The following is an 18,747-nucleotide window of genomic DNA, read 5'->3' on the forward strand; positions in this document are numbered from 1 at the left end:
GTGACATTTCGGAATTTTTTACAGTGCAAATCCAATGTTCAGTATGAAATTGAGCACTGCCCTAAATGGGCTGACAAAAGCTCTAATGTAAATACCCTAAATGCTAAGGATTCATACAAAAAATGTTTTGTGAGGAATATGATTTAGGGACTTTGCTACAGCAAAAACAACAGCTATTTTCAAAATTTCCATATAAATTGATATTTTTGAAGGTTGGAAATTTATTGCCATTGCGATTTTCTTTTATCTTGTTGCAGAAATGCAACAATCAATTTTTTTTCAATGAATTATCCAATTACCATTGGAATTTTGTACAAAGATTTTATACATGCTTAGAATGGATGTATTCTAATGTATCGGCTATATATTTTTTTTTTTTTTTTTTGAATCCGAGTTGTTGAGATAAAAAAGATGAAATATTGATAGTAATATTTTTTATGGATGTTGCTTTAAGAATGCTTTTGGTTAGTTCATTATTAACTTGATCATTTTTTTCTTCATTTTTTTTCATGGACATAATAAGATTTAGTCCTTTTAAATTTAATTCATTTCTATTTCAATACATGTTAATGCTTCTTAAATATTCAAAAATGATTATTATTTTAGGCTACTGAATCAAAATACAACCCTCAGACCCCGAAGAGTTCCTATTTTTCCTACTTTTTCCTACTTTTTAGAGCTCTCTCCTTATTTTCCTACTTTTTCCTTTTTTTTCCTACTTTTTTCTTTTTTTAGTATGGCACTTCTAATTGTGCATTGATTCTTAGTTTTAGAATGCCGCACCGATAAGTTTCTGCATGTTTCAATTTTGAAAAGCAAAAGAAACAAGCAGCTCCTGAATTTTTCTTTGATTGACTACAATAATTTCTGGAAGAAATGCCGTGGCGTTTGCATGTTTAAAAGTGAAATTTTCGTATGTGACTTTTTTGCCGTTGCGCCGTTTATGATCGACTTTTCTTTATATCGCCCTGACTTCAGTCCTACTGTTTCAACAAAACAATAAAGAAATAGAAACTGGCACATTCTGATGTAATTATATATCATTTACCCGTCAATTAGAAGCTTTAATTAAAGTAAACGGCCGACTGCTCAAAAAGTGCCGGAAAAGCCGAAAATATTTCCTATTCCCCAATTTTTTGTATAGTTAATTACAAGTGAAATGGAGCTCTGTTTAAACAGAAAGGCAATGTAAAACCTTGAAAGGAATGTAAGAAAGAAAAGAATGAAAAACCTGTACACTGTTACATATTTTATTGATGTTAATACAAAATAAAAGTGACAGAAATTCTCAAAAACGGACTACTTCAAAAATTATCACGGAAACTAACTTTTTTCATACAGAAATATGATTATTGTTCATTCAAAATCGTAAACATGATTTTAAAATTTAAAAGAAATTATTTTCTTTCCTTGCAAAGAGTATTTGCAGAAAAAAACCTAGATGGGCAAAACGTTCCTGATTTTTGGAGAAAAATCAGAAATTAATTTAAATGCGAGATTCCATTTTTATTTCTTCAAATTTTAAAAGTTGGGAGATTGAACCACAAGCATAAATGTACTGTATTTTTTTAATGGGTATTTTCTACTCGGATGTATCATCAATATTGGTGGAGTTGCTCATTATTTTTATGTGCTGCGTTTATGGCAATACGGCATTTCTGAACAGTAAAATTTTTTTTGACAGACTCTTACTCTTTCTGGAGTGCGGAAATTATACCGATGCGGCGTATCTACTGCAAGTTATTGTACTAAAGGCGCCTGATCAAGGGGGGTGGGAGAAAAAAATATATGTAGACATTTGATGCCAGGTGCTCCCCCTCACTCTCAATTTCGTGAACAATTTCCGAATGAATATTTTTGTTGTATGGTGAGGATTGAGAGAATCTATATGCCTTCCCTTTTATGCACAGAGAAACATTAGTAACTGATCTTTGTCTTTGATAAGAATGTTACATTTACTATGCATGGGTTTTTCCTTTTTTTTCCGTGACAAAAATTTTGGAACAAGGAGGTAAAAAAATCATCAAACCAATAAAACAATATTTGTTCTTATTGCTTGATTAAAATTAAAACTGACCCGTCATTGAAGGATGTATACTGAATGCTAATTTTATCTGAAAACAACAAACACCGCACAAATTTGTCTAGTTAAGCATTAATTTTCCAAAGCCAGGGACGGGAGAAATAGACTCCACTGACTCCTATGAATGACGTGCCTGAAACAAAAATTTATGTTGAATGCTAAAAATACATAACATAATAAAAAACCCTATAGTTTGCGTATTTCATTATTTATTTAATTTAGTATAAATTTTATGTTCCATATTTAAGAACAACTTTATTTTAATTCTGCATTTTCAGTTCTTTTTCCTTTTTTTTTTTCAAATTCAAACATCTGCTCCTGTTTATGCAAGAATTCGTGTCAGCTGCTGATTATTTTTAACTAAAACTAATTTAATATTTGCTTTGCTTTTTGTATCATAGTTTATGACAACAGAAGCTGAAAGTGTTAGTATTTTGAAATGATAAATGGATGCTCTCAAAGGAATGTTTTCATTTTTGACAAAACAAATCTTCAACAAAAATGGTTTTATTGCACAAAAATATGAGTTTTACTAAAATTATTATTACTATTGTTTTTTTTTTTTTTGTGTGATCGCGCTCTTTATCATTTTATTCTGTCACACTTAAAAATTTTATTACTGTGTTGTTGAAAGGTGTTTCTTTGTTTGGATTTTATTTTCATATTTTTGTAATTAATATCTTTGTTTCCACCAGTTCCCCCCCCCCCCCATACTGATGATTCTCAGCTTATTTCGTTTTGTTTTTGCAACTCTGTCTTTCAATAAATTCTTTTAATACTTCAAAAGTTCTGTTGGTTTTTTTTGGGACAGTTTAAAATCAAAAATACTGTTAGTTTATTTTACATTAGAAATAAAATTTACTCTGAATTTGTTTCCTCGACGTGAGTGTAGTCTTATCTCTTCCTAGTTTTTCCTACTTTTTTAAGTGATTTTTTTCCTACTTTTCCTACTTTTTTAATTTTTGATTCCTTTTTTCCTACTTTTTACCCCCAAAAAACCACTTCGGGGTCTGAACCCTTTTACTTTGAAAAGTACCTTCAGTTCAAATATCTTAATGTTTTCCCTAATTATTTTTCCGAGCTCCGAAATTTTCCAGTATGTAATTCTGTGTATTTCTTTTATAGTAAGTAAAATTATATTTTTATAATGATATAGCTACATAAAAGTATATTCTGACTGGTTTAAAATATCATCTGGTTTCAAAAGGCTTTTTGTTTTTTTCTGGTTTTAAACGTATATCTTCCTCTTTTTCATTGCAAAAATGGGAAGGTACGGTATAAGTATATGAGCTGGAAATGGTATGGGTATATGAGCTGATCGTAATTGATTTAATTGAAGGAATGAAGTGTTTGAAGTTTGCTGTGGTGTCAAGGCCTGCATTTTTTTTTTCATTGATCATTCTTAATTTTATTTTTAAATTTTTATGAAAAATTAACTCTTAGATTTCATATTTTTGTCTAGTGTGACAACAGTTAAGCATAAAGGAAAGAAGCTAAGAATAAAAACTCCTGTTTGTAGAGCCTTAAAGAAAATAAATAATGTTACTGGTAAGTTTCTAATTTTATTCATTTTCCCTTTTTTGCTACACTTATAATACATTTAGCTGCATTTGAATTGTGGGTGTTATTGTCGAAAATTCATTAAAAAGTTTCTAGATGAATGCACTTGTTTTTCAGAAAGTATTGCTAACTCAAAATATACAACAGTTTTAAATGATGCTTGAAATTTCTGAAATAAAGAAAGAAAGAATGTTCAGTGTAACTTGGTCTTGTCTCTGTTTCATATCAATTCAACTTGCATTTTTTAAAATAATCTTTTTTCTCAAAAATGGTGCTTTTAAGTTACTCCTTGGTGTTTGAACAGTCAGCGTTGTTCGATTATTTGCCTTTTAATTTTAATTGAAGAAATTTCATCTTTGAATTTATTTGTTCTGTTTTGTACTTTTATGTTGAAGTAGAATTCTTTCTGTGTACAATTGCAATAATTAAAAGCAAGGTTGATAAAAACCACAATTTAAAAAAAATAAACAAACTAACAAATCTGTTCAAGTTAGATGTCCAAATCAGATAATTCATTTTTTTATATGCATACTAAAAGTTGTATGTAAATAGTATGTATGTAAAAGTATATGCAAATAGTGTACTACTATTTTATTGCAATTCTATGACAAGGTTAAAATGGCATTAGGTTACAAAAAGTGTGTTGATTTTCAAAAAGTTTCAATGAGGTACAGCATGTTGCTCTTCTCAACTAACTAGCTGATATAGGAATAGGAGGAAATTTTGCTTAGGGTTAGAAATTGGCTGACTGGAAGGAGAAAAGGAGAGTAGTTGCAAGGGGAAGTCATTCCAAATAGAGTGATGTTTTGAGTGGGGTTCCTCAGGGATCAGTTTTAGGGTCGCATTTGTTTAATATTTTTGAATATGAATCACAGATTGAGAGTGGTTGCTGACGGGATGAAATGTTTACGCCACAGCAAAAGGCGTTCACATACTAGGCAAAATGGGAACTATCAGGGACTCTAAATATTTTAATAAAAATGAGAATTTTGGAGAGAATCGGACGGAAAGGGGGGGGGGGATTTCAAGCTGGTTTGAAACACAGATGGGCAACTTGTTCTTGCATTTTTGACATGTTTCTTCTAAAATATTCTAAGACTAGAGGAACCACTAAATTTCAGTGTCTTTCAATCTAATACTCGCTAGAATGGAAATATGGGGGGGGGAGAGAAAAGGAAACAAGAAAATAACGGCAGCACGAATTTGCGAAAAACGCTTCTCTTGCAAAGAGGGTTAGTCCACAAATTAACTCACGATACTGAGGTCCAAAAACGTTTGTATTTTGGACAATCTAAGAGGGGGAGGGGTGGGGCTACTCAAGGGCTCCATAATAAAATATCAAAAAACTGAATTGAAAGTCATTTTTGAAGCTAGGAGTGGTTTGGGATTTTTTCTCTGCAAACTCATAAAAATTTAAAAGTCAAAAATGTTTAGGCTGTCTTTAACGATGTTAAAGGTGGGGAAGTTTAAAAAAAAAATCGGAAACTGGAGTCTTAAAAACATTAATTTAGGCAATCTTTGAATTGATGAGAGATGGTTTTGGTGTTCTAACCTGAAAATGTTTTGTAGCTGATGTATTAAAAACTATTTGAGGCTATACTTAAATTTCTTAATAGAAAGGGAATTTGGGATCCTCTCCGGAAAAGTGTTTGTAATTAAAGTCTTAAAACTTTTAGGCTGTCTTTGGCAATGTCAAGAGGGGGGAGGGGGTTCTCTTTAGACAAAATTCACTGGAGTCGTAAATGCGAACCTTAAGAACATCTTGGGATTCTGGGTCCCCATTCCCCAAAAAAAATACAAAGCTGAAGCATTCAAAACTCAGCTTTAGATAATCTTTGAAGGACTTAGGAAGAGGGAATTCAAAGACTTTCTCTCAATAAATTTTAGATCATAAAACTTCAGCGATGAAAAGGAGGAACCTCAAGTTTAAGTCAAATTTAGTGAACTTAGGGGAAGGAGTTCGGGGGGGGGGGAGGCTCTTTTCCCCAAAAGTTTCTCCATGCTGAAGTATTGGAAGGCTATTTTGGTGTTTTTTGAGTGAGTTAAGAGTTAGGGAATTCGGGGGTCTTTCCCGGAACATTTTCGAAATTGAAGTATTAAAACTAAGGGTTGTCTTTGGCGATGTGAGGAGGGGAGTTGCTCTTACAATAGAAAAATTAATCTTAAACACAAACTTACACTGCCTTTAATAAACACAAGAGGGGGGAATATTTGTGGTATTCCGCCGCCCAGCCCGAAATGTTTCCATTTCTGAAATATTAATAGCTCTGTTTTGGACTATCTTTGGATGACTTAAGGGGGAAAGGAGTAAGAAGCTTCCTTCAAAAAGTTACCAAAATTATAGTATTAAAACTTTTAGCTGATTATAAGTCATGTTATAGGTAAGGGGGGTACTGTTCCTAGAAAAAAAAAATTAGAAACTAAAGCCTTAAAACTCAAATTTAGGATATTTGTGGTGAATTCAGAAAAAGGGGTTCGGGAGTTCTCTTCCAAAAATTTTTTGATGCTGAAATATTTAAAACGCCACTTAAGACTATATTTGAGTGCATTAAGAGAGATGTGATTCGGGCGTCCTCCCTGGGGTGAGGATTCAGTTCCCCTATTGCTTTTTTTAATTAATGATTATTGGAAACTGTACCTCGTTTAAAAAATGTATCTACTTCACTGAAGTGGTTTTTTTATGGCCAATTTCTCCACCTGCTACCTTATAAAAGAATTCTTTTTCAAATGAAGACTGTGTGGGGGAATGGTGCTAATAGTCGTGCCTATAATTAGTCGTGCACACCCTTCCCCCACCTTTTCTTCTTTGGTTTGTTGGCGCTACCTTGGGTAGACTTTCCGATCACAACTGAATGATGTTGCAAAAGTGAAAATCTTATGTCCCAAGCAATTTTATTACTGCAATAAAAATTTTTACGATCGGCAAAAAAAATGACGGGGAACCCCAAAAGCTTTTACCCCGAACGTTTTCCAACAGCATCTAATATTGCGCTTTTTTAACTTCAATTTCAAAACGTTGCCGAAGGAGACCTCCTGAACTCCATCCCTTCGATAATGCATTCAAAAAGCGTATAAACATTATGAAAGATTGAGTACAATTTCGTTTTTAAAGCTTTAATTTCGGGGAGAGTCCAGAGCGCCCCCCCCCCCCTCTTTCTCTAATATTTTTGAAGGTCGCCCAATATTGCGATTTTGGGACTATCAGTTTGAAAAAATTGATGTAAGAGTCCCTGAACCCCTCCTTTCCCTGAACATTACCAAAATGGCCTACCATTGCATTTTTTGGACTTCAATTTAAAAAAACATCTAGGGGAGAACCCAAAGACCCCCCATTATTGGCGATTTTTAGATTTTTGGAATTACGATATCAAAACGCTTAAATATTGCAATTTAAATTAAGTTCATGTTGTTAGAAAAGGCAAAAGCTTAAAATTCAAATCAAACAGATTCCAAAACTGGCATACTTAAAATCTTTAACATTTATACACATAAATTTTTCTTAAAGCACACATGCTAGGGGGGGGGGGGGGTAGCAGAAAATATTTTCCGTCTTGAACACATCACCAAACTTGCACCCATAACGGAAGCGGTCATTTTGACCACAAACGATTTTCAAATGCTCATATTTGCTGCGTTTAATTTTCAAACTCTTATTCCTTCATTGACTTTTCCTAACTATTTATTAAGATCTTACAACAGTAACTTTTTTTCTTTTAGGATTATTATTATAGTTGCTATAAATGTTTCTACCTAGAAAGAGACTGACTACGTTCATTTTGACTGTTAAGTGAACCTTTCTTTATGCATCCGTTTTCTTCTTTTTTCTCTTATCAGTTGTGTGTACTATGGACTATTGTTAGTTGTCAGGGTGAATAATGTTCTTTTGAGCTCACATAATTATCTTCATGATGTCGAGAAGAACCGTTGACAAGCAAAACATTAATTCCTGAAGCTGTTGCAGATTTATCTAAAACAGATTATGGTTCGAATGAACAGTCTGACTTATCTGAAGAGAAATATATTCGTAGCGATGGGAATAGGTTGCTTTCATGAGATTATTGTGAATATTTTTTGGAGCCTAGATTTGCAGAAAAGGATTGTTCTTCTAAGTTAGAATCAGAAGGAACCTTGCTAATGAAAACTGATGCTCAAAATATAAAAAGCAGTGAAAGAAAAGGGAAAAGGGTCCGACGCCGAAAAAAAGGGGAAAATTTCAAAAACAGAACGCTTATTTCTCCAATTTCCTCCAAATCACTTCTACTGTTAATTTTTGCTGCATATAAATAAGTATCTACCTCAGGAAAAAGATTAAAATAGTGTGAAATTAAACTATGCGGAAATAAATCTACGAGCATTTGTTCTGATTGCCAAAAAAAAAAAAAAAAAACTGTTAATGGCTAATATACAGGTGACGTGATAACATAAGTATTTCAAAATACTGTAAAAGATAGTAATGTACGGTATCTTGCGATATTTAGATATTTTTTAAACCAAACACATGCATGGTTGATAATTGTACTTGTTATTACATGCTAACAAAATTTCCTCTTTTTTGTACAAATTTGCTCTTTCTCAATGCCAGTTGTGTAAAGCATGTGTATTTAACATGATCAAACATAAAATTTAAAAAAAGCTATCTGAGACTTATTTGCAGACTATATTACGATTAAATTGTTAAATTACATTCTGACATGTTGAAACAAATCTTTTCTATGGTTAAAAATCCCGAAAGGAGGAAATTTCCAATTTTTTAAGTCTAGCGGTCAAAGTGACCCTGCTAGTCTTTCTAGGTATACGCAAAACACCGTCTTTCTAGTGTTAACTTAAAAAAAAAAAAAAAACACTGTATCCGCTGCACCCGTTATATGCGCCGCACCGGCAATTTTTTTACTATTTTTCTTGCTTGCGCTGCGGCGCTTTTTCCTGAATATTATACTGAATTTTTTTATTTTTCTTCAGTTTCAATTATTATTTTATTTTTCTTCAGGTTCAATTAATTTTTCTTTATTTAATAATAATATGAATCTTTCTTTTTTCTTTCTGTACAATCATTTATAATCAATATTTGTTTATGGTTTTTTCTTATAAAAATACTCATTACTTCATACCCATCAAATTCATTCTTCTATACTTTTAAAATTTTGATCTTTACAAATCATGATTTAAATCCATGAATTTTATTTAAAAAAAATCGACTAATTCAAATCACTATTTAAACCAGGTTGATTTAAATCACTCAACCCTGATTAAAAGAAAGAAATTTTCAACAATTAAATGTAATATGTGTGGGTTCTCAATAAACTGATCAATTTTTATCCACAGATAGCAAAGAGCCTGAAGTTGAAAAACTTCCCAAAGATGTTGTGGTTGAATTTAGGCCTCATAACAATGCTGCCTGGCTTCAAGTGCAAAATTTGTCCCAAAATCCTAGGGTGCGCACGAAAGTGTGTCTTCAAAAACGCTTAAAACCTGTGATAGAATATTTACAAAGAAGATGGCGATCTTACAGATTGAAGAGGGTATTAGTATTAAATTTACCTTTTTTGAAAAAAAAAATGCTGTGACTGTATTTTATCCAAAAGTTTGGTTTGTTTTGCGCAGAAAATGAGAGAACACATTATTTTACACATATAATGCTTTTTTAACATTGCTAATTTTTTTCATTTATTTTTAAATTGTGAAGTATTTTATTAGTTTTGAACTAGTAAAATGATAGAAATTAAGGACTTATCTAAGATTAATAAAGGTTGTTGTGTGTGATTGTCTGTCTATCTATCTATGTTATCGCTACTTCTGGTGAACAACAGAAAACTGAGCATCGAACCAGGTATCTATAGATTCGTAATTTTCCTGACTACATGTTTTCCTATGGGGCATAGCTGTGCAAGTTTAATTAGCGGAGATATTAATTAAAAGTGATTAAAAACCTAACATTCCCCTCTATCGGTTCTTCACTCCCCCCCCCCCATGATTCTCCCTATAATATTCCCCATCATTCCAGCAAGGTGACTCACAGAGTGAATCTTTTTCCTTTTCGCAAAGCCATGTTATTCTGCGTTCATAATCTCTCTCTCTTTTTTCTTGCTTTTAGCTTGAAGCGGAAGTTATTGAATAGGTCAGAATCAAAGGATTCTAGAGCTATGCTGCAAAAAAATTACCACACTGTTTATTAATTGATGTACCAATACAGGCGATGTGTTTTTTTTGATGCAATATTTTTTTTATCTTTTCCTTTGAAGGAATGTAATTTATGTATCGAAACTGTCATTCAAATTTCTTTCACTAATTGCATATACTATGCTTTGCCTTCAATAACTTTCTTGCCTTAAGCCCTAAAAATTAATGAAGGCCTTTTTTTAGGATTTGGTTCTTTCTGTGTCAAATCAACCAAAAAAATTATTTTCAACCTCCGATTTTCATGGCACTTTTAGCAGGGCCAATGAGAGGCCATGTCAGCCTAGTTGGAAACTAGGGGGCCTTCTCGGAATCAAAGTAGTATAAATTTGGCATGGTTTTTATCCAAAGATTTAGGGGTGGAGGGGGACCTACAACCAACTGACAAGGGACAAAAGTCTGGGCTTTTGACTTTCAGGAATCTTACTGTTTGACGTCTCAAATTTATGTATAATTAAAAAATCTTGTTTGATGAGTTATGTAAATGTTATAACTCAAGTTCTATTGGAGCTACAGAGTTGTGTAATAGCTCAGTGTAAAGGCACAGCGCTAATACACAGCGTGGTCTTGAAAAAACGCAAACTTTTTAGTGATAGAGTAAAATAAGTTTGGTTTAAAACTAATATTTATTCAAAATGAGATTTATTTAAATCTCTACATTTTGAACGCTCAACCAATCCATTTATAGACGTTTTAAATTCGGTTCTGCTTTAGGCAGGGCACACATTGAGGAAACACGTGTCTGTGACTAAAATATCTTCACAATAGCGCAAGGAGAAACCAGTCCGATTTTGCGTCACCATGAGTTATACAGGCTGTTTATATAGCTGTGCTGTGGTTGACTTAAGTTCGCACATTTTTGCTGAAGGTCAAGCACATGTAGCTTTAATTCGAGTTAGATCCCTAGAAGGACTAATTATCAGTAGTTTAGACCACTGCAAGTTACTTAATAAACCTCACGATACAAGCAAACTCTCTCAGTGAAATGACAAGGTTGCGAAATGTACCGTCTTATAATCATAATAACTAAGTCAATCAGTGGCGTAGCTAAAGGGGGGGTTTTGGGGACAAAACCCCCCCCGAAATGTTAGTCTCAAAAAAAAAGAGAAAAAGAAGAGAGATGAGAAAGAAAAAAAAAGAAAAGGAAAAAATTCCAAGCGATTATATATATATATATATATATATATATATATATATATATATATATATATATATATATATATATATATATAATATATATATATATATATATAATATATATATATATATATAATATATATATATATATATATATATATATATATATATATATATATATATACCCCCCCCCCCCGAAAGTCGGGTCTAGCTATGCCACTGAAGTCAATGAAAGTTAACTAAAAAGTGTAAAATAAAAAATTGTTAAATAGAAACAAAAAACCCGACTGCGTAAAAAGCAAAAAAACAAAAAAGGAAAATGTATAAGCCCAGTAGTTTAGAATGTATTAAGTACTACTGAATAACTACACCGTTGAAATAGTTTTATAACCGCACACAGATAAGACAATTCATAAATTCAAAAGCAGAATAGCAGGATCAACAGTCGGGTTCCATTCAAATTTTACGGGGTTCCTTGAATCAGAAAGGAATGGGCCCCGACTGTTGATCCTTCTATTCTGCTTTTGAATTCATGAATTGTCTTATCTGTGTACGGTTATAAAACTATTTCAACGGTGTAGTTATTCAGTAGTACTTAATACATTCTAAACTACTGGGCTCATACATTTTCCTTTTTAGTTTTTTTGGTTTTTACGCAGTCGGGTTTTTGTTTTTATTTAACAATTTTTTTGAAAAATTCAGTTTGTTTTGATCGAAAATATTGGATGTATCAAAATATATGATTTATATCAGAAGGATTGCCTGATCTGGGGGGGGGGGGGGAGTAAGCTTTGTTATAGGCAGCAATTTGTGGGGGCAACAAAATTTACCCTATTCCTGTTTTTTTTTTTCATATTCGATATAAAACTCAAAAGAAAAGATAAGTAAGGGTGGCAGTTTCATGATTTTGTCTCGGCTTGAAAAACCTGAAGATCTGGCCTTCACTGACCTAAATATCGGATATTTTCGAAATTTTGGAAAACATGATATTTTCAGACCCTGTTGTCAAATCAAGTCAAAAATTAGTTTTTGGCTTCCAAAAGCCAACCCTGATAATATCCAAGCATTTTTGGAAGGGGAAAAAATATATGTCTAAACCGCCAAGCTATCTTTAAATATTTATTTTTAATTAGTTCTATTTTAAAAAGAGAGAATTTTAATTCTTCATTTAATTTCCAACATTAAAATATTCATGTAACATTTATTGTAATACATGATTTAAAATTTTTCTAGTATGTTAATTAATAAATTTCTAATACATACATAGCATTTATTTGAACTTTACAGCCTAAGCAAATATTAAGATTAATTATTTTGCCAAATGAGTCTATTTATTTTTATTTTATTTTAATTAATGTTGCATTTTATGCAAATGTTTTCCCCTAATTTCAAGCTGTTCAACGCTAGAGTAAATGGAAAAACATACGTAATTGCTAGATGCGGCATTGAAGAACGTCAGACACCTGTCTTCTTTTTGTGCGCGCAAGAGTGAAGTTGTCTGATGCGTGACGCTGCCCCTAGCGACAGGGGCATTTGGTCGCCGACACATGTCGCCTCAGTGTGGGCACTGCCTTAGTGACTGGAACATGACCATAAAAAGCTCCTTTCATTGCAGTTTTCAGTTTCGGGAACAGAAAAAAAATTTGTACTCTCAATCACCCTCTATATTTGCTTGATCTATCATTGTGTGACTATTTTCTGTCTAGGAAAATTAAAACTGCTGTGAAAGGAGCTTTTTATGATGATGTTCCAGCCATTCAAGCAACCGTGACACAGATGCTAACGAAAGTTTTCAAAACTGAGTAAAAAAAGTCTATGATTGGTTGGCTGTTGAGAACATTATATTCTATTTCATATAAATATTAGCTTTAAACCATGCTTATTTTGTTCAATCACTAAAAAGTTCGGTTATTTTTATATTATATTGTGTGTGCACTATAATTTAATAAGTAATTTGAATAGTATTTGAGAAAAACTTTTTTAACAAAACTTATAATTTCTAAATTTTTTTAAAGTCTTTTATAAATTTTGTAAAGAAATGTATACTTTGCTGTTGCTGATCCCCTTGGTTTAGACCCCTAGACCATGTCCAAGAGATTGTTTTGCACTGGAAAATCAAAAACTCGCTCATGCCAGTTGCCAACGGAGGCACGGATTCAAGAGATTATATGAGAGTCAGAGGCAATAGCTAATCAAGGGCAGGTTAAAAAGCAAGGCTGTGGAGTCATTCAAAGAGTCGGAATGTGACTGATTTTGGGGCAAAGGAGCTCCCCCCTCTACACAGATGATCCAGTCCCCGCCTCAGATGGATGTCAGCCGAGAGCTTTGCAGGAAACTTTTTCCTCTAAAGTTAGTTTTCAATAATTTCACAAGAAAGAACTAATATTGCAATCACTGTTAAAGCCCCCCCCCCATCCTATAAGGGAAAAAAATTGAAAAAAAAAAGAAAAAAAGAAAATTAATTTGAATTTTGTCATCTTGAATTCAAATTATGTTTTTCGCAATCACGAGTGTGTGTGTATATGTAAGCGTGTGTGTTTGTGTGTGGGGGGCAGGCTTGGAGTCAATTACGAGGGAATGTAATCGATTATGATTACGGGCACAATAAAAGGGGGATTACAATTACGATTACGATTATAATCCTCTGGTAAAACATAATTACGATTACAGCAACTATCCGATTATGTAGAAAATGTAATCGATTACGATTATAATATGTCGATTATGATTTTGATTATGATTACAGACTTATATTATAATGTATATATCACTCATTTGCATCAACAACGTGATAGTTGAAAATTATGATTTTTGATTTAATATTAAAGAGATAATTGCAACTACCATGTAGTATTAACTTAAAGATTATTGATTTTGTATTATTGCGCTGTTGCAGGGAAAGAGAAAAAAAGAGAAAAAATATGAAAGACAAAAAAAATCTAGGAAATTCAAATTACGTACATTTCACAATGCTACAATGACTGTACAGGTATAGGCACATTCTTATTCAAATGGATACACAGTGCATATTGTTTTTGACTCGGCTGTTCATTAGTATTTTGCCATTGCAGTAGTTCTGCCTTAGCCCTGGCTTAAGGGCAATGACTTACTGATAAACTGCTCAACATTTTATAGCTTATTATTTCTGAAAATTGTGTGGCATTTCAGCATTGTATGTATTCTCAATTATTTAGTATATTATGTTAATTTAATATGCAGTTATTTAAAAAAAAGAGAACCTCATATAGGTCTTTGTGCAGAAAAACTGCAATGTAATAAAATACTCAGAAAGTGTAACTAAAAAATACGGAACTAAACAATTGAAAATTAAAAAAATAAATAAATAAATAAATAAATGCATTTAAGTGTAATTAATACTTCAAAGATGTCTGTTTTTTTTTTCTCATCCTTTGAGAAGTGAAAAATTTTTCCAGCAATGCTAAACAATCGTTGAACTGGAGCAGATGACGCAGAGGTGAAAAAATAATTGGGTAGTATTATTTTTAGCAAAAGGATACTTATGTTTGTTTGACCCCTACAACTCTTACAGGATCAATTTTATGATCATTTGATAAGCTAGTTGCATATGCTTTGATTTCATTTTTGAATCACTCACGTACTATATAAATTGCACTTTTACAAGTGCTAAAAGGTTTCAATTTAACACTCGTAAAGAATAAGATTGGACATAACATGTTTTGCTATGATTTCCACTTTTTTTGTCATACAGCTTTGTTTGTTTGTTTTTTTTTTTTTTTTTTTGCATAAATGAGTATTTTATAATGATATTTATAGATCACAGTTTTAATGCAACAGTGAAGAGCAATTTTTCTCACTTTAAAAATGTAGCTTAAAAGATAATTAAAGTTCAAAATTTGTGTTAATTCCTTGACACAATAAAAAGAAAACAAATTTTATAAAATCTGTCCATGCAAACTTTTTACTTTCATACACACTCATTAATTAGAGATAATATCAGTTGTAAACATATAAACATACATTTAAGATGGGACTATGGGAGAATCTTATTCACCAGGGTTTAGATTAGATGTCATATAGCAAAAAATAAATGCAATACGTGTAAAGGCAAGAATACTTAAGAATCACTGAAACCAAATGCAAATTCGGTTTTCTTTTGACAAAACCTTTTTTCAGTCATTCACTATTTTCTAATGAAAGTATAAAAAAACCAAAAGCTTTTTGTTGCGCAAAGCTTAGTTGTACTTTTGATATCATTGTACTTTTCTGCTAAAATACGATTTTGAGGCTTGATTGCCTAACATTGACAGATGAAAGGGAAACTGATGAATGACCAATTGTAAGAATTTAGGAAGACGTTCCCAAGAAGCCCTGAAATGCAAAAGCGCCCACAGGCTACTAATTGTACTAAACACTTAAGATGGGGCTCGATTTATGACTCTCGTTTGCAAACAGGGACGAGTGGGGATGAGCACTGAATAGTTAAAGAAAAAAGTTGTTTTCAATGTTACTATTGAACTATGATTTCTTTCCATACATTAATAAAAGGGAGGCTTAAACGTTTTCGCTTTTAGAAAGTCAAGATTACAAGATTATAAGGTTAAATTACGGATTATTTTACTTAGATTACAATTACGATTACGCATGAAAATCCTGATTATGATTTCGATTACGATTACGTCAGTATCCCATCGACAGATTACGATTATGATTATGATTACACAAAAACATAATCGGCGATTACTCCAAGCCTGGTGGGGGGTATGTGTGTGTGTGTAGGCATATGTGTTTGTGCCTGTGTACAGGCATGAGTGTGTGGATAGTTGTGTGTATGTGAGTGTGTGTATGTGTTTGTGTATGTGTGTAGGTGTATGTATGTGTGTAGGTGTATGTATGTGTGTGTAGGTGTATATATGTATATGTGTGTAGGTGCATGTATGTATGCGTGTAAGTGTAGGACATTGACGAAACCTGGAGACGGTTTTCGCTAGAGATGCAGCATCGTGAGGACCCGGTCGACGGTGATGCTGCAGAGGATGGCGGTGGGAAAAATGATAGGAATGTCAAAAACAGTCAAATGAAAGCAATAAGCAATCGTGATTGCTCAAAAAAAAAAAGGTGGAATCAAGAGTCAGACATTTCAAAATCCAAGAGTTGGTTTGTCCATTTTCTGTCCGACTCTGCAACCCTGTAAAAAAAGGCCCTTGTGGAACCATTGAAGTCCAGACTTCTAATGTGGCCAGATCTTAGCTTAGCTAAGACAGTTTGGGCATTACTTGAGCTGGTGTTCTGCAAAGACAATCCAGGATACTCTGCAATGTAACAGTCGTGTTCAGGAGGAATCGTCCAAGTTGATTTTACTTTGTCAATGAACATGGAATGAACCTTTGAGACTCTTATAACGGATGATGAGGGAGTGGAAGGGTTACTACTTTCCTCAACGAGTCGGTCAGCAGCATCATTACCATTGATACCAACATGAGAGGGAATCCACTGTAAACACACAGAGCTTACCTGGGACAACTAAACCAATTTGGCAATGATTCGTATGATTCTTAATGTATGATTTTTTTGTGTAATTTTTAATGCCTTTAATAGAATAGATACAAAGTTTTTCAGAATGAGGCTATGAATGTGTCAGCAATTATGACAAATAATGTGGTAGAAATTTTGATTTAAAGCTTTCATAACTCAAGTTTTGTGACCGCTAGAGTTTTATTATAGCTTATTTGAAAGATAATTGCATGCACTTGAGTTAAATGGGTCATTCCATGAGAAATAAGCAAATCGATTGAAGCACAGATGTCAATGAAAAGTTTTAGATAAATCAGACATATCTGTGACTGAATGCTAAGTATGAAAGTTAGAAAACTATATGTTGCATTGTTAAAATTAGAAGTTGAGCTAAGAATAAATTTTCAGTGTTAATGGTAGCCAGTTTGTGACTCAAAAACTCTTAAGTTATAAACATACATTCAAAAGATACATATTTTCCCATTCTCTTGACAAATCTCTATCAGGGAAGATGAAAAAAAAAAATTATTTGGAGCTTTTCTTAAATATGAGATATTAACAAAGATTGAAAACTTGTCAAAATACTTCAGATTTCAAATTATTCTGCTAGGGCTTTCAATGGGGGAAAGAAAAGCAAAACAAAGCCTATATACAAAAATATATATATGCATCTATATTTATGTATACATAGTGAAAAACTAGTTATTGCTAATTTATTGTTTTTGAGTTCCTTGGTAAAGCGATCATACTTTAAAAAGTTCAAATTTTCTGAAATTTTAATTTTTTTTCACTATTTCAGATGCTTGTTTGCATATGAGAGAATGCCCCTAATTTAATATTTTTTCTACGATATATCAGGGCTCCCGATAGAGTGAAAATAATGCATTTTTAAGAGAAATCTTCCTTGAAAAATATTTAGATGCGGGACCTTCTTGCAATTTGTCAGGTCTGTTAAATTGAATAATAAGATTTAAAAACAAATCTCTCTCAATTTTTTGAAAGTCTCACTCTAATTTCAATAGAGAGGGAGATTTTCTCACTCACATTTTTTCCACTAATGAGAACCCTGTATAACATATTAAAGTGTCTTTTAGATAATACGAAAATTTTTGTTTTTGCTTTTAGTGTGTTTTTTTACTTGAGTAACATGAATTACAATGAAATCTAATCAATGTTGTTCATTGTAAGTTCAGTACAACTTAAATATTTCTTTCATGTTTTATTTCCTTAAAATTGCATTTATGAAGTATTTTCTCAAGTGTTTGAATTTTCCTCTTTACTCATGGTATGGGAAAATAATAACAAGAAACTTGCCATAAAATCTATCATGTTAGTAGGACTATAAGAACATACTTTGTTTTAAGGTGAAAACAGAGGACCATCTCTTTTACATTCTCAATTGCATTGAGATTGGGCTATAAGTTTGAAGAAATTTGTTTTAACCATGGCTGATTATATTTGATGACCATACCCCATTTATTTTTACCATCCTGCTGTGATGTTCTTTAAGGTGTGGGGGGGGGGGGGGGGTGCAGTTTTAAAAAAGTGATTTTTTTTTCTTTTTGTTTTGTCTTGTAGTTAAATATTTCAAAAATATATTCCCAAAATTTCAAGTCGTTTCAAGCAAAATACTAAAAGTTATCAAGTATTCAGTCTTCGCTCCTTTAAACTCTAGCTTGGACAGCTGCGGACTCTCAGAATGTCAGTGCTGCTTGCTTGGGGTTAGTTAAATATAATATAAATAAATAAGGAAAAAAGAAAAGTCGGAGGAAATCCAGCGATTGTCGACTATGGAGCTGGAATTGATGCTTTTTAACTATTAAAACTTTTAACGCGTTTTTCTCTAAACCACTTTTTCAAAGTTGGTGTTCACTCCCTTTTTTGAAACCAATTCACCAATCCATTTCAAATTTTGTACACACATTCTGCATATTAAAAATTTCTCCCCCCTACTTTGAGTTTTTTTGTTTTTTTTTTAAATGCGTTTTTTGCTAACAAAATAGCGGATTCTTTCGTGAAAAATAGCACTTCTAACTTCAAACAACTGTCAAACATTTTAAAGTCAAGCAAAAAGATCTGGAGAACATGGGGGGGGGGGGGATTAATTAATACTTTGACTAAATTCAAATAGAATTTGATTTCAGATAAATGTCGACTGAGATGCAGTGAACACTGCAAATCGTCTTTCTCCAAAGGTGCTCTGGGAAAAGCTTTGTCATCGGCTTGTCTGTGGATATTTTATAACCAAAAATTTACAGAATACTCGTAAAACCATACATAATAATGTACAAAAGGTTTTA

General features: G+C 32.5%; 1 protein-coding gene across 1 annotated transcript in view; it reads left to right on the top strand.

The window, feature by feature from the left end:
- The window catches only part of LOC129219132 (protein cramped-like), a 74,781-nt gene that overhangs the window by 53,731 nt on the left and 2,303 nt on the right, over nt 1-18,747 (top strand). Inside the window, exons 8-9 of the mRNA XM_054853452.1 lie at nt 3,546-3,631; nt 8,966-9,162. Of these exons, the coding sequence (XP_054709427.1) occupies nt 3,546-3,631; nt 8,966-9,162 (283 nt within the window). The remainder of the gene's footprint in view (nt 1-3,545; nt 3,632-8,965; nt 9,163-18,747) is intronic.

This window comes from Uloborus diversus, chromosome 3 (assembly GCF_026930045.1).
Source record: "Uloborus diversus isolate 005 chromosome 3, Udiv.v.3.1, whole genome shotgun sequence".
Classification (NCBI taxonomy): Eukaryota; Metazoa; Arthropoda; class Arachnida; order Araneae; family Uloboridae; genus Uloborus; species Uloborus diversus.